This window comes from Podarcis erhardii (assembly GCF_964252035.2).
Source record: "Podarcis erhardii genome assembly, chromosome: 5".
Classification (NCBI taxonomy): Eukaryota; Metazoa; Chordata; class Lepidosauria; order Squamata; family Lacertidae; genus Podarcis; species Podarcis erhardii.
In genome coordinates this window covers 36,135,410-36,152,759 of record NC_138509.1, presented here as the reverse complement: position 1 = coordinate 36,152,759, position 17,350 = coordinate 36,135,410, and the positions used below count along the sequence as shown (strand labels likewise).

Genomic DNA, 17,350 nt, shown 5'->3' with positions numbered 1-17,350 from the left:
AAAGGTTTGAGTTGTGTTTTTTCTCTGTTTGTATTTTTTCTGTATTTTTTATTTTTTTGTTTTTTTCTAATATTTTCTTTGTAATCTTTAAAATTTGAATAAATATTATTTTTTAAAAAAACAACGCTTCGCCTTGGGCTGCTGCTGCTGCTGCAACGTCAGAGGCAGCGGAGGGGTGGGCTCTCTGCCCCTGGCAGTGCTCAAACTCTATAACTCTAAAACTCTAAAATTGAACAGCAAAAGTTGGGGGTCGTCTTATATGCCCAGTTGCCTAATATGCCTAATATCTACGGTAGGTTAAACACATTTTAGTCTTTTCTTGAGCTATTAGGTCCTCTGCATGGAGAATATGGAGATATGCTATTGGGTGACAGAGAAAAGGCAGAACTGCTTTGCCTCTGTCTTCCTTTTCCTTTTTATAATTTTTTAAAATTAATTTTCACATTTAAACATTATCATCATATAAACCATAACAAACAACTTCAATAAAATAAAAAATAGAAAATAGAAAATAAAACATCTTCACACCATATTAAATCCATATTTTGGGATTACTCAGATCCCCTGACTTCCCTCCATTTCCTCTCCTGGTTCTTTTATAATATCTTATATTATACTTGTCTATAATTTATTAAATTTATTAAAATTTCCAATTTTAAACATTCTTAATATTACAAGTGTTTTTAAAAGCCTGCTATTGTATTAACTTCTTTTACAATGTCTTTGTAAAAATTCAGTAAACATTTCCCATTCTTTTTTATATTTGTGGTCATTTTGATTTCTTAGACTTCCTTCCAGTTAATTTAGCCATTTCAGCATATTCCATTAATTTAAACTGCCAATCTTCTTTGGTTGGCACTTGTTCTTTCCAATGTTGAGCTATCAATATCCGGGCGGCTGTTGCATACATAAACAAGTTTTTATATTCTTTCGGTATATCTATTCCAGTTATTCGTATTAAAAAGGCTTCTGGCTTTTTAACAAATGTTATTTTTAACATTTCCCCCCCAATTCATTATAAATCTTTTCCCAAAAACTTATTATAACCTTACATTGCCACCACATATGGTAAAAAGTACCTTCTACTTCTTTATACTTCCAGCACTTATGATCTTTTGTCTTATGCATTTTTTATAATTTAACCAGAGTTAGATACCATCTGTACCTCGTTTTCATATAATTCTCTTTAAGAGCCGTACATGCTGTGAATTTCATATCATTTTTCCATAATCTTTCCCAATCTGTCATCTGTATATTATGTCCCACATCTTTTGCCCTTTTTATCATAACACTTTTGACCTCTTTGTCCTGTGTTTCCCATTCCAACAAAATATTATACATTTTTTATAGTTATTTATATTCACTTTCTATTATTTTTCTCTGGAATTTTGAAATTTCATATGCAAATCCTTTCTTTTTATTTCTTTTAAATGTTTAATTTAATTGAAAATATTGTAACCAATCTGTTACCTCTTCTTTTATTTCATTATATTCCTTTAATTTTAATTTATTATCCACTTCCATTAACAGCTCTCTATATGTTGCTCAGTTGGGTTTATTTTTTTGAATGCTATTGCTTCCAGTGGCAAAAGCCACCATGGTGTTTTTTGTTCTAATAGATCTTTATATTTACCCCAAACTTGAAAAATTGCCTTTCTTATTATGTGGTTCTGGAAACTTCTATGTACCTTGGCCTTCTGTTAATAAGCCTACATTCTTTAATGTTATCCAATCCTGTATCCAATACAAACAAGAGGCTTCATAATATAATTTTATATCCGTTAGTGAGAAGCCTTCTCTTTCTTTAAGGTCTATTAATAATTTATATTTTATTCTTGGCTTCTTGCCTCTCCAAATGAATCTTGAAGTATGTCTCTGCCACTCTTTAAAGCAATTCACATTACTTATCACCAGGATTGATTGAAATAAAAATAACATTTTTGGCAATACATTCATGTCAGCTTCGTTCCGGAGCTAACAGAGGCTGGGAATGAGAACAGACAAAGAGAGATAAGGACACGGGAATGTGAGCTGGAATGTGAGAGGGAGGAGGGGCAGCCTAGTGGCATGGCTTCAGAGAACAAAGAGCAGGCAGCAGATAGCTAATGGTAATCTGATCCCTGAGTATAGTGACCAAGGAAGGGAGAGCCAGAGCAGGGATAAACAAAATACCAATCTTAGCTCAGAAACAGATGGAGAGAGGCCAGGAATAACCAGCCCAAAAACTCGAAGGCGCAAAAAGGTCAGTGAGAGGAGGGAAAAAGAGCGGAAGTGAAAGGGTTTTTTCCCCTGTTGGAAGAAGAGGAAGGGGTGGAGTTTAGACTCGGCAACTGAGAACTTGGAGTCAGACACAAAGTGAAGGAGCTCCAGAGTGATTTATGTGTTTGAGCAATAAACCTGAGATAATTACTACCGGTGTCTCACTTCTGTGGGAAAGCCAAGCCATTACAATTCATTTTAACTACCCCGTTCCTTCCTAGTAAAGATAAATTCATTCTTCCCCAGATTTCTAAATTTCTTTTTATTTTTTCCCATATTTTTCCATAATTATCTTTTAATATATTAATATTTTTGCTGTTAACCATATTCCCAAGTATTTCACTTTTTATATATCGTTATTTCTGTCACCTGCTGCAACTCTTTTTTATCCTGTTCTGGAATATTTTTTACTAGGAGCTTTGTTTTATTTTTATTTAATTTAAAGCCTGTTACCTGTCCATATTTTTGTATTTTTTCTAATACTTTTAATAATGAATTAATCGGGTCTTCTACCATGATCACTAAATCATCCACAAATGCCTTCAATTTATATGACTTATTTCCTACAGTTATTCCTCTAATATCATCATCTGCTCTTATATCTCTCGTCAGTACTTCTAAGACTAAAATAAACAATAAAGGTGATAGGGGACATCCCTGTCTTGTTCCTTTTGTAATTTCACACTCTTCTGCAATTACATTTTTAATTCTTAATCTCACTTGTTGTTCTTAATATATAGCTTCTATTCCTCTTTTAAATGTTTCTCCAAAGTTCATTTCTTCCAGAACCTTTAACATAAAGGTCCAGGAAACATTATAAAATGCTATTTTCATATCTAGAAAAATCATTGCTGCTTGTTTTTCATTTTTTACTTCCAGATATTCAAAAATATCTATAAAATATTCAATTTTTTATTTGGATTTTTTGGCAATTTTTCTTGGTCTTATATATCTTATGGCTAAAAATTGGCTGCTGTTTCTTTAATGCTAAAAGAACTAAGTCAGCATGAGTCATCAGCCTACAATGACTCATGCAACCTTTCACCCAATTGTACCTGTATTTATAGAGTGGTCAATGTTGTTGTGGTTGTGGGTTGGTTGGTGGAAGCTGGTTGTGTTGATGTGTGTACAGTTGGTCAGTTGTTTTTGCAGATAAAGGCTTTTAAGAATAAAAGCAAAAAATACTCTGCAAGGACTCTCTTCTTGTGGACTCTTTTATGCCAGCAAGGGTCCGAGGACCAGGCTGAGGAGACAAAGGAAGTCAGAACCTTTGCTTTTTCAAAACACTGGCATATCTTTCTATTTCTATTTTATCTTCTTGTCCGGCTCAGTATAGGTCCTAAAAACATTTGGTAAATTGTTTTCTAATCTCTCTCGGGTTATCAGTTATCTTATCTTTAACTTTTATTTTATTTATCAAATTGCCAGCTTTCCTTTTAGTCGATTGCCACAACAATAGCTTTCCTGGCTTGTTGCCCTGTTCAAAATTTCTTGGTCTCATTCTCTTTATTTTCCATTCTACTTCCTGATTATCATTGAATATTGAGTTTGTAACATTTTGATTGCTTGTTTAATTATTTTTGTCTTAGGTTTGCTTATTAACTCTTTTTCCTTTTTAATACATCCAAATTCCACCGCTTCTGTTCCCTAATCTTTCTTTGATATACATTTTGGTTAATAAAAAACCCCCTCTTATTACTGCTTTACTAGCACCCCACACTATTCTGATATTTGTACCTTTATTACAATTTAATTCAAAATAATTTTAAAGCTTTTTCAGATTTCCCCATTATTTCTTGATTATCTAGCAATTCTTCATTTAATCTCCATTTAAAAGGTATAATTCTTTCTCCGTTTATTTCTAAAATTATTGAATTATGTTCCGAGAGAGTTCTTGATTATAATTCCACCTTTTTTATCATTAAAATTATTTATTTTGAGGCCCTTACCGAGTTGATCCTGTCCACTGGACTGAAAATATATTATCTGAACAGAAAATATATTCTCTATCTAGCTGATGTTTAAATCTCCAAGTATCAATCAGATTTAAATTTTCTACAGTGTTAAAAAAGGTTAATGGCAATTTCCATTCTAAATTTATAAAGAATTCTGATTACTTTTCATTTGGCATATAAATTCCAACTATGATTATCTTTTCACCCTGTAACGTAATTTGCATTCCTTCCTTCTTCATCTTTAAATAAAAATTCTGGCTGTAATTTTGACCTAATGTATAACACTACTCCTCTCTTTTTTATTTTGTCTGAGGTTATAAATTCCATACCCATCTTTGGATTTATCAATATTTTCCTGTGTTTTTTCACCACATGTGTTGCTTGTAAACAGACTATATCTAGATTTTTTTTTTTAATATTACATGTTCGATTTTGATCCTTTTTGTTTTGTTATTCAATCCATTTACATTCCAACTTAATAGCCTCAAATACGCCATTGTTACTTTTAAAGTGTTGTCTTTTCCTGTTTACCTTTTTTCTTTTTACTCCCTTTCTCTTCTTCTGTACTATTATGTGTTACGTCTGTTTCCTGTCCTCCTACTGCTCCTTCTGGCAGTGGTTCCCCTCCTCCCAATTCCTTAATATCAGGGCTTTATCTGAGAGCTCTGCGTTGCCTGACATGCTGCAGCCAGAGAGAGGATGTAGCAGCTGGGAAGAGACTGACAGAATAGAGCAAGGTGTGGTCAGAGACAAAGAAGAAGCAGGCACCAGCATGGGGGTGGGGCAGATCTCCTGAACATAGAAGTGCAAGAAGCTGAAACAGAGAAACAGCTAGAGCAAACAGTTTGGCTGAGGCTGAGTTCAGACTTGGAGGGGGGAGAGGAAGTATGGTCAGCTCTTCTGAGGCATGCATCAAAGAGGTTGGAGGTCAAAAGGAAAGCCGTAAAGCTGTCACACTTGAAATGCTTGGGGAGGTGTCGTAAGTCATTCGCGCCAACTGACCATGATGAATCAGAGTGAATTACCGGAGCATGTGTTGACTTTGTAAATAGTGTACAATAAAGACCATAAAACCATTAAGCTGTGATTGCTACCATTACTAGCGAGGATATAGACACCTCTAGTTGTGACACTTACTGTATTCTCTCCAAAATCCGTCTGCTTCAATTGGCTCTTTAATTCTATGTTTTTTCCTCCTTGTATGTAAATGTGAGTCCTTCTGGGAATTTCCATCTATACCTTATATCATTCCTTCTTAAAGCATCGGTTAACACTTTGTGGTTGAAGCATATTTTAAGAAGGTGAGCAGCAAATTCTTTAAACAAAATAATGTTTTGGCCTTCAGTTTGGAACCTCTTATTATAATTGGTCTGGAACATTCTATCTTTAATAGCTCCTGAATTCAAAAATACCAGACAATCTTCTGGCATCTTCTTATTCTTTGCCATTTAATTCTACAGAACCTGTCCACAGAGCTGTCCAGGAATTTTTCATCCAGTTCCAGCCATTCTGCTAAGGCCTCAGTTAAGTATTCTTTTAGATCCTGCTTTCCTTCTTCTGGCACATTTCTCAGATGGACCACCAGTTCCTTCTGTTTCATCTCTGCCACAGCCATAGCATCCCAAATGATTTGCTGGGTTGCATAGACTGTTGTACAGCAACCTTCAATTTAATTTAAAAGGTAATCCAATCTTTGTTGCTAAAAATTGACACAGTATTCCCTCTTGAATATTATCTCCAATGTCTCCAACTTCTTCAAGAGAATATTAATACTTTCCTCAATTAATGAGGAAGTCTCTTAGTCTCATCTGTCTTCAAATTCAATATTAAATATCTCCAAGTTCATCTTTCAAAATGGCTTGAAGTTAGTTGGAAAGGTAGGCACTGCTGTCTAGTTCAGAGGCTTCACTCTACAGAGCTGTGCTGGTGCCTAGATCGCTGGCTTTTCTCTCGGCTCCCCCACCCGCACCTTTTGGTGCAGAGGCACAGATCAGAACCTGAGCCACAGTTCGCGATCTGCAGGACTCCTTGACACCTCAAACTTTCTTTTGAGACTTTTTTTTTAAATATAATTTTTATTAACAGGCCAATAAAATCATATTAATTCCAAGTCACATTAGTTCCAAATTATACAGCCAGATTTTTAAAATTTTGTTGAGGGTACCCATACTTCAAGCTCCGAAAGGGGTCCAAACATCGCTCTTGCTGCTGCTTTAATTAAACAGTTCTATCCAGTTCTGTCCAGATAGTCTCTTTGTTATTTTCCTCATCTTCTTGTTGCTATCATATATTCCTTTCTTTGTGATCTCTGATAATCTTCACAAGCGGGTTAAAAACAAACATCTCCTGTGTGGGTTTTACACTCTCCAAAAGTCATTTCACATAAAGAACAGATGCCATTTCCACACCTCCGTTAAGAACATTCCCACAGTCTGTCCGTCGGTTTCCACAGGCTTGCCAATCTATATCTCAGAGGGCCCTGCAGGGTCAAGATAACATTCCGATAACCATACATTCACATTCCGATGACCCTGGTCCTCCTCCCCCTCGTCGGCAAGCCTCTCTTCATGAAACTCCATTTGTAGCTGCATCATAAAACTTTCCTTCCATTCCACCAGTCCTCTCTTTGATCAACAATTCATTTCCACACAGTTCATGATCTCCTGCTTGTGATTAATAATTCACAACGATTCTTCTCTCTGGAGGGGAGGGTTATTGGTACTCACATAAGACAAAAAAAGAAAAGTTTTTTTCCTCCCCCCCTTTCCATTTCACTCCAACATACCAGTCTTTTAATGATGATTCTTCACTTGATTTATTGTCCAGCCCGTTGCTCCACTCACAGAGATCCATTAATCAGCAGTCTTTACTCCCGATCTTCACTTGATGTATGTGCATTAGCTTCTTTCCAATTATATATTTCCAATTACTTTTGAGACTTTTTTGGGGGGGGCTCACCTTGGCACATCCCCACTGGTCCTCCATAGAGCCAAGTTTGACAAAGCTGTCAAACCCATAATCCATCCACCATTCATGCCAAACCGGAAGTCCCTTTGTCTCTATCTCTATCTCACAAGGAAAGTGATCCCCAACCTGGTGGTGACATATTAAATGATGTAAGGATGGAGCTACAGCCCAAGATAGGAAAAGAGGTGGTAAGGAAACACCTAGCTACTTTAAATGAATTCAGATCTGCAGGGCCTGGTGAGCTGTGCCCCCAAATACCTCTGCCTTGCTTTCCATATTGCATTTAGATGATACTCATTCCAGACTCAAATTCCAGACACGTGAAATTGCTGGCCTGCTCTGTGTCCCAAGTTTATAGTTGGTGATACACACCAGTGGCCAGTGAGGCCACACATGTGGGGCATCGTTGCTCTCCTGGCTTCTTAACACATCCGTCACTGGTGATTATTGGGAAGGAGAGAAGAGGTGCCAAGTGAGGAGAGCTTGGCCAGGTGAGGCTGCATCTTATTGGACGGAGACACTGAAATTAAATATTGTAACTATGTTTAAAACAAGGAACTAGGCAGAGGGCCTTCTTGGTAGTGGCACCCACCCTGTGGAACGCCCTCCCATCAGATGCCAAGGAAATAAATGACTTTTAGAAGACATTTGAAGGCAGCCCTGTTTAGGGAAGTTTTCTTGGTCTGATAAATCATAGTTCTATAACGGAAACAGTTTGAACTTCACCTCACCTCTGACTGTCACTTCATGTTTTATTGGTTCTTAGTACAGCCTAGAGTGGCTGGGGAAACGCAGTCAGATGGGCAGGGTATAAAAAATAAAATTACTATTAATGTTGTTATTAGCCACAGAATGTATTACGTAAGTGAATTTACAATTATTACACCACTCAGGAAATATATGCAGCACTAAAAAGTTTTAAGTAGGTCAGAAACAAGGCAGGTCCTTTTCTGTTGTGATGTGTAGATTATAATGCTCCATCCCTAGTAGGGTCTTAGGTCAAAATGATCCCAGATCCTGAGATTTCAGGACCCAAATCTGAGACCTAGTGGAGTTGTTATAGGGGTGGCTCTATATAGTGCCAGAGAGGTGAACCCCAGAGATGTCATGAAAAATGGCACATTAATCATGGTCTCTGAGAGCATGTCATTCAAATAAAAAGCCACTGGTTGGAAATCAAGACAAGAACCTCAACTGAAGGGTTTTGTGCCCAGCTGCAGCTGCTCTACGAAGTACTAAAGATTCTTGCTATGAAGGGGCTGAATAAGAGTGGTACTGGAGAAGTCAGTATAAGGTGCATTTTCAGCTCTGCAAACGGCTGAAAGTCTGTAAATTTTGATAATACGCCCGATTTGCAATTCAGGTTGAAAAATTTCAATTGCAATTGTTTGGAAAAATCCTCCGTTTCCTTAAACACTCTGCTCCCTCTTCCATCATGCCATTGATCTGTACCGCGGTACCTCAGGTTACATGCACTTCAGGTTACATACGCTTCAGGTTACGGACTCCGCTAACCCAGAAATAGTGCTTCAGGTTAAGAACTTTTCTCAGGATGAGAACAGAAATCATGCTCCGGCGGTGTGGCAGCAGCAGGAGGCCCCATTAGCTGCTTCAAGTTAAGAACAGTTTCAGGTTAAGTACGGACCTCCGGAACGAATTAAGTACTTATCCAGAGGTACCACTTTATATCCAAAAGGATTTCTTGGTGATTTCTCTGCTTCAGATTGTTGTTGTTGTTGTTTAGTCGTTTAGTCGTGTCTGACTCTTCGTGACCCATGGACCAGAGCATGCCAGGCACTCCTGTCTTCCATTGCCTCCCGCAGTTTGGTCAAACTCATTCTGGTAGCTTTGAGAACACTATCCAACCATCTCGTCCTCTGTCGTCCCCTTCTCCTTGTGCCTTCCATCTTTCCCAACATCAGGGTCTTTTACAGGGAGTCTTCTCATCTCTTTTTTAATAATATTTTTAAAATTAATTTTCCAATGCAATTGTACATTTTTATCCAAATCATAACAGAATATCACTTTTGGACTTCCTTCAGCTTCTCTGGCAATCATCCGTATTTGTCTCTTAGTTACGCATTCCCTTTATTTATATTGCCATTTGTCTTCCCTCCCCCTTCTATTTCTTTTTAACAATATCTCTCAGTTTTTACAGCGCCTCTCGAAATCCCACTAGCGTTGTTTGTACATCACATACTTTTTTCAGATACTCTACAAACTTTCCCCAGTCTTCGATGAACTTTTGGTCTTGAACATATCTAATTTTCCCAGTTAATTTATCCAGTTCCGCATAGTCTGTCAATTTCATTCTCCATTCTTCTATTGTCGGTATTTCTTCTTGTTTCCATTTTTGAGCAAATAAAATCCTTGCTGCTGTAACTGCATACAGAAAGAGTTTACAGTCTTTTCTTCTTATTTCCTTTCCTGTAATCCCTATAAGAAAGGCTTCTGGTTTCTTTACAAAAGTAAATTTTAACATCTTTTTCAATTCATTATAAATCGCTTCCCAGAAACCATTTACTTTCTTACATTCCCACCACATATGATAGAATGTTCCTTCTTTTTCTTTACATTTCCAAAACTTATTACATATCTTATACATTTTTGCTAATTTTACCGGTGTGATGTACCATCTGTAGAACATTTTCATAACATTTTCTTTCAAGGCAGTACTTGCAGTAAATTTCAAATTTTCTTTCCACAATTTTTCCCAATCATCAAATTGTATATTATACCCAAAGTCTTTGGCTCATTGTATCATTACCGATTTAACCTCTTCATCTTTCATATTCCATTCCAACAATATTTTATACATTTTTGACAGAATTTTACATTCATTATTTATTATATCTAATTGAAACTTTGACTCTTTTTCTCCATAGTCCCATTCTTTTATATCTTTTTTAAACATTTCATTAACCTGGAAATAATGCAACCAATCATATACATGTTCTTTGATTTGTTCATATGGTTTTAACTTCCATTTTCCCTCCTCTTTAATTACCATTTCACCATATGTGATCCAGTTACCTCTCATATTAATTTTCTTTACGCTCATAACTTCTAGCGGGGATAGCCAGTGTGGAACTTTTGGTTCCAATAGATTTTTGTACCTGTCCCATACTTCTATTAACAAATTCCTAAAGATGTGGTTCCCAAAACCTTTATGAATTTTCTTTTTATCACACCATAGGTATGCGTGCCATCCAAATCTGTTATCAAAGCCTTCGAGATCTAATAACTCCTTGTTTTCTAATTTTATCCATTCTTTTAACCAACAAAGGCATGCTGCTTCATAGTATAATTTCATATCTGGCAGGGTGAAGCCTCCTCTTTCTTTCAAATTGGTTATATTTTATATTTTATTATTGGCTTCTTGCCCTGCCAAATGTACCTTGAAATCACTCTTTGCCACTCTTTAAAAGCCCCTACCCCCTTTACAGTGGTGCCCCGCAAGACGAACGCCTCGCAAGATGAAAAACCCGCTAGACGAAAGGGTTTTCCGTTTTGGAGGCGCTTCGCAAAACGAATTTCCCTATGGGCTTGCTTCGCAAGAAGAAAGCCCATAGGGAAATCTCCGGGGACCTCTTTTAAATGCTAGCGGTGGGGAGCAAAGACTTCCCCCCCCCCTCCGGCCTTCAGAAGAGGTCCAGGAAGGCCGGCGGGGGCCGAAAGGCTTTGCTCCCCACCGCCAGCATTTTAAAAGCAGTCCGGGATAGCAGGGAAGCGCTTCCTGCTATCCCGGATGGCTTTTGAAGGCAGGCAGGGGGGAGCAAAGACTTTTGCCCCCTGCCCGCCTTCAAAAGAGGTCCTGGACTGCGCTGCGTTTCTCCGCTCTCCCGGGAAGGCAGGCAGGGGGGACAAAGACTTTCGCCCCCCACCGGCCTTCAGAAGAGGTCCTGGACCTCTTCTGAAGGCCGGTGGGGGGCGAAAGTCTTTGTCCCCCCTGCCTGCCTTCCCGGGGGCTTTTAAATCGCCCCGGGACAGCGGATAATTCCTCCGCTGTCCCGGGGCGATTTTAAAATGCTGGCGGGCAGCAGCGCTGCCGCCCGCCAGCATTTTAAGATCACCCCAGACAGCGGAGAAGTCCACCGCTGTCCCGGGGTTTTTAAAATGCTGGTGGGCGGCAGCGAAGGCTTCGCGGGCAGCAGCGCTGCCGCCCGCCAGCATTTTAAAATCACCCCGGGAGCGGAGAAGTCTCCGCTGTCTGGGGTGATCTTAAAATGCTGGCGGGCGGTAGCGCTGCTGCCCGCGAAGCCTTCGCTGCTGCCCACCAGCATTTTAAAAACCCCGGGACAGCGGTGGACTTCTCCGCTGTCTGGGGTGATCTTAAAATGCTGGCGGGCGGCAGCGCTGCTGCCCGCCAGTATTTTAAAATCGCCCCGGGAAGTCTCCACTGTCCCGGGGGCTTTTAAAATGCTGGGGGACGGCAGCGAAAGGTTCGCTGCCGCCCGCCAGCATTTTAAGACCGCAGGCGGGGGGGGGAGCAAAGACTTTCGCCCCCCACCGGCCTTCAGAAGAGGTCGGGGGACAGACTGTCCCCGGACCTGGTCTGAAGGCGGTTTCCATAGGAACGCATTAATTGATTTTTAATGCATTCCTATGGGAAACCGTGCTTCGCAAGACGAAAAACTTGCAAGACGAAAAGACTTGCGGAACGAATTAATTTCGTCTTGCGAGGCACCACTGTATAATGGGGATAGTCTGAAATAAAAATAACATCTTTGGAAGCACACTCATCTTTATCGTAGAAATTCTACCCCCAAAATAAAGTTTCATTCTTCCCCACACCTCCAGATCTTTCCTTATTTCCTTCCATACTGGAATATAGTTATTCTGGAACAGGTCAATGTTTTTAGGTGTTCACCAAATCCCCAAGTATTTTACATTTTTCACCACCTCTATCTCTGTCTGTTGTTGCATTATTTCTATCCTACTTTGTTCCATATTTTTAGCAATTATTTTGGTCTTTTTCTTATTCAATCTAAATCCTGCCATTTTTCCAAATTGTTCTATTTCCTCCAATACTTGTTTTACAATTTCCTATGGTTCTTCAATTGTTATTACCAGATCATCGCAAAGGCTTTTACTTTATATTCATTCTGACCAACTGTTACCCTTTTAATTAATTTATTTTGTCTAATCGTACTTAAGAAGACCTCCAGAACCGTTATAAATAACAACAGCGAGAGCGGACAGCCCTGTCTTGTTCCTTTCGATATTTTTATATCTTCTGTAACTACATTATTGACTAGCAGTTTAGCTCTCTGTTCTGTATATATTGCCTTGATTCCATTGAAAAATTCTTTCCCCACATGCATATACTCTAATTTTTTCAGCATAAAATCCCATACTATGTTATCAAAGGCCTTTTCTGCATCCACAAACATTAATATCGCTTGTTTCTCATTCCTGGCAGTCAGATATTCTAAAATATTAATTATGTTCCTTATATTATCTTTCATTTGTCTGCCTGGCAGGAAACCTGCTTGATCTTTATGGATGATTTTTATCAGTATCTTTTTCATTCTCTTCGCTAAAATCCCTGCAAATATTTTGTAGTCCGTGTTCAATAATGAAATAGGCCTATAGTTTTTAACTTGTGTTAAATCTGAGTCTTGTTTTGGAATCAAAGTGATAAATGCTTCTTTCCACGTATCTGGGATATCTCTTTTTAAAAAAATATTATTCATAACTTTTTTCAATGGTATCGTCAGCACATCTCTCATTTCTTTATAATAACCTGATGTAAATCCATGTAAATCTGGTCCCGGGGCCTTTCCTCTCTTCAGTTCTTTTATAGCCTCTTTTATCTCATCAATTTCTATTGGAGGGGAGTCTTCTCTTCTCATGAGGTGGCCAAAGTATTGGAGCCTCAGCTTCACGATCTGTCCTTCCAGTGAGCACTCAGGGCTGATTTCCTTCAGAATGGAAAGGTTTGATCTTCTTGCAGTCTATGGGACTCTCAAGAGTCTCCTCTAGCACCATAATTTGAAAGCATTAATTCTTCGGTGATCAGCCTTCTTTAGCTTTCACTTCCATACATCACTACTGGGCTTCAAACCATATTTTGCCCTCTCCTCTTTCACGCTCATTAAAAGGGTCTTTAATTCCTCCTCACTTTCTGCCATCAAGGTTGTGTCATCTGCATATCTGAGGTTGTTGATATTTCTTCCGGCAATCTTAATTCTGGCTAGGGATTCATCCAGCCCAGCCTTTCGCATGATGAATTCTGCATATAAGTTAAATAAGCAGGGAGACAATATACAGCCTTGCTGTACTCCTTTCCCAATTTTGAACCAATCAGTTGTTCCATATCCAGTTCTAACTGTAGCTTCTTGTCCCACATAGAGATTTCTCAGGAGACAGATGAGGTGATCAGGCACTCCCATTTCTTTAAGAACTTGCCATAGTTTGCTGTGGTCGACACAGTCAAAGGCTTTTGCATAGTCAATAAAGCAGAAGTAGATGTCTTTCTGGAAGTCTCTAGCTTTCTCCATAATCCAGCGCCTGTTTACAATTTGGGCTCTGGTTCCTCTGCCTCTTCTAAATCCAGCTTGCACTTCTGGGAGTTCTCGGTCCACATACTGCTTGAGCCTTCCTTGTAGAATTTTAAGCATAAACTTGCTAGCGTGTGAAATGAGTGCAATTGTGCGGTAGTTGGAGCGTTCTTTGGCACTGCCCTTCTTTGGGATTGGGATGTAGACTGATCCAATCCTCTGGCCACTACTGAGTTTTCCAAACTTGCTGGCATATTGAGTGTAACACCTTAACAGCATCATCTTTTAAAATTTTAAATAGTGCAGCTGGAAGACCATCACTCCCACTGGCCTTGTTATTTGCAGTGCTTTCCAAGGCCCATTTGACTTCACTCTCCAGGATGTCTGGCTCACGGTCAACAACTACACTACCTGGGGTGTACGAGCCATCCATATCTTTCTGGTATAATTCCTCTGTGTATTCTTGCCACGTCTTCTTGATGTCTTCTGCTTCGGTTAGGTCCTTACCACTTTTCTCCTTTATTATGGTAATCTTTGTATGAAATGTTCCTTTCATATCTCCAATTTTCTTGAACAGATCTCTGGTTCTTCCCATAGAATGGTTCTTCCCATTCTATTGTTTTCCTCTATTTCTTTGCATTGCTCATTTAAGAAGGCCTTCTTGTCTCTCCTTGCTGTCGGCAGTGGGAGGGACGGGCACCTGACATTTGTCACAGTATGCTCACCAAATCAGATCCAAATATCACCTTTGCTCATGTGAAGTCAAAAGCCAGTTAACTTCAGTTGATACAGGTTCAACTCATGTAAGAGGATCTGCTATAACTTTACCAACTATAGCAACTGCATTGATAATCAGGTTTCTAGCTCCATTTCATAGAAATTCCATGCATTATGTAAATATAGTGACTACAATAATAACTAATATGGCAAGAAATATGGCATAATTTCCATTAAAAGTACATCTTTAACTTGTTGCATAGCAGACACCCATTTTAGGTTCTCCTTAAGTCCACTGGATGCTACTGACCTTAATCTATAGATCTCTCTGATTTCCTTCCTTTTAAATTGTGTCTACAATTGTTTCTCTGAACCATGTATGTTCTCAAAGCACCAATACTTTAGATTAAGTATCACGTTGCTCCTCTATACAGTGTTTAAGCAATAACACATTGAGGGTTTTTTGTCCTTATGAAACTTTTGCATTCCCATGTCCAGATCTTAATCTTTCTTGTGGCAATGCCAATGTATAAATGCATTATCATTAATCACTCCCTTGAGTATTGTGGTTATATGCTTCATTAAGGTGGTAAATTTGATTTAAATCAGGATTGCACAAGGAATTCATTTTACCACCATTACAACTCCCACATGGGAATTATTTGGCCCAGCTTGATAATATCTAGGACGTTAAAGAGGTTTTGGATTTACTTTAAGGTAAAGGGACCCCTGACCATTAGGTCCAGTCGTGACTGACTCTGGGGTTGCAGCGCTCATCTCGCTTTATTGGCCAAGGGAGCTGGCGTACAGCTTCCAGGTCATGTGGCCAGCATGACTAAGCTGCTCCTGGCGAACCAGAGCAGCACACGGAAACACCGTTTACCTCCCCGCCAGAGCGGTCCCTATTTATCTACTTGCACTTTGACGTGCTTTCAAACTGCTAGGTTGGCAGGAGCAGGGACCGAGCAATGGGAGCTCACTCTGTTGCGGGGATTTGAACCGCCGACCTTCTGATCGGCAAGTCCTAGGCTCTGTGGTTTAACCCACAGCACCACCCGCGTCCCTTTACTTTAGGATATGCCAAAATATCTCTTAAATTAGATGCACATTTACTATAGCAAATGGTCTCCAGATTCCCTTGATGATATCTAATTTCTATAGCCAAAAAATGTATCTCAAATGTGGATTTGTTGACAAATCTGCCATATGCCAAGTGTCTATCTTCACTCCCCTTTCTTATAATGAAGATCATTTTTTTTAATACAGCAATACATCACACCCATGAGAATTGCTTCCATTCTTTCTTTCAAATTTATCCCTCTATAGATTACCTAACTAAGATATGTCTGGTTCTAACAGCCATACTTGAAATTTGCCAGAACAGTCTGTCTTGAAACTGCAATCATGTTTCTTCAGTGTTAACAAAACTGGTGCAGTAGGAAGAATCACAGTGATGATAGTTGGGAATAATGAGTCAAAGACACTGAGCTGGTTTGTAGGTGACGGTAAGCCAAACCAAAGCTTGCCATGAATGCTGGTGTGGAAGAGCTTCCTGAGAGGAGATCCTGGCCACTTCACACTTCCCTTGACTCTCCTGCTGTTGTGATTCTGCACACTAATCCGTAGTTTGGTTTAGCAAGTTGCTCAACCCAGGCATGTGGCTTGTCTTTCTCAAGACACTGCATGAGTTGTAAATACGAAAACAAACTTTCGTTCCATCTTGTGGTTTGTTTGGGGTGAGACAAACCATGAGCCTGGGTTTGTCCTTCATGCTAAAGCAGCAGTAGTGAGACCAGAGAAGGGTCAAAGTGTCTGTGCACTCCTTTGAGGCAGAGTGCACATTCATGCTCATAGTTTGGCTTAAAGCTACATGTAAACCATCCCATTATTTTGGAACAATCAGTAAATCCAGACAATCAGTGCTGGATTTACAGCCAGGCAGAGCGGCCTGCAGCTCAGGGTCTTAGCCTCTTGATATTAAAAACAAACAAACAAACAAACAAACAAACAAATTGGCAGATGTTACTATCTAGGATCAGTTGCTTAGTAACAGTAAGGACAAGAACAAAGTTTAGGTTCTCAAAAAATAATAGAATCATCACATTATAGAGTCAAACCCCGTACAATGCAGGACACCTTTGCCCAGCATGAGGCTTGAAGCCACAACCCTGAGATGTAGATTGACCAGACATGGATGGATTATGTGCACTTTCTTGCACAACTTCTGATGAATGCGCACAATGCCCAGTTGTTACGCACATTAACAGTTCAACCTGTATTTTCCTCAAATAAGAAATATGTTTGTGTTTTGCATGTTTGTACCTATGTGTGTGTGTGTGTGTTTTGATCAGGAAGTCTTTGAAGACTGTTTTTAAACTTTTTTTATCTTCTCTCTTTTAGTCAACACCACCTTTCCACAACATACAACGGATGACTCTTCCAACAGCTGTCTGGAGTGGTGGAAACGACTGGATTGCAGACTCAAAGTACATGGCCCTCTTGCTGCCTCAGATCCCAAACTTAGTTTACCACAAGGATATTCCTGAATGGCAACATCTGGATTTTCTCATAGGCTATGATGCCCCACAGCGCATGTACATAGAGATAATGGATTTAATGCAGACTTATAAGTGAATGTGAAATATTCCTTCAGAACTCATCATTGTCAATCTGTGTTGATGAAAAGAACTACAAGATTTCTTAAGATTCCATTTCTCATACAGGTTCATCACAGTCTCAGTTATAAGAAAGATTTGCTTAGTAACCTTGCCTTTTCTAATTCTGTCAGTGACCATGGGTGTTCCTCCGTTGTTTTAGGAGTGGCTAAGATTCTTTGTTGTTCTTGCTTCATCATGTTGTGTAGCAGATTCTTGTTCTAGTACAGCATGACTATTGAGGGTAGAAAAAGTACTTGTGGTGATATCCAAGTCTTTACCTTTGAGGTCCAAT

The 17,350-nt window shown here is 39.2% G+C and overlaps 1 protein-coding gene across 1 annotated transcript in view; it reads left to right on the top strand.

The window, feature by feature from the left end:
- LOC309341930 (putative lysosomal acid lipase/cholesteryl ester hydrolase) overlaps positions 1 to 17,061 on the top strand; it is a 99,802-nt gene extending 82,741 nt beyond the window's left edge. Inside the window, exon 9 of the mRNA XM_081861922.1 lies at positions 16,802 to 17,061. Within this exon, the coding sequence (XP_081718048.1) occupies positions 16,802 to 17,035 (234 nt within the window). The 3' untranslated portion in view covers positions 17,036 to 17,061. The remainder of the gene's footprint in view (positions 1 to 16,801) is intronic.
- Positions 17,062 to 17,350: the final 289 nt, after the last annotated feature.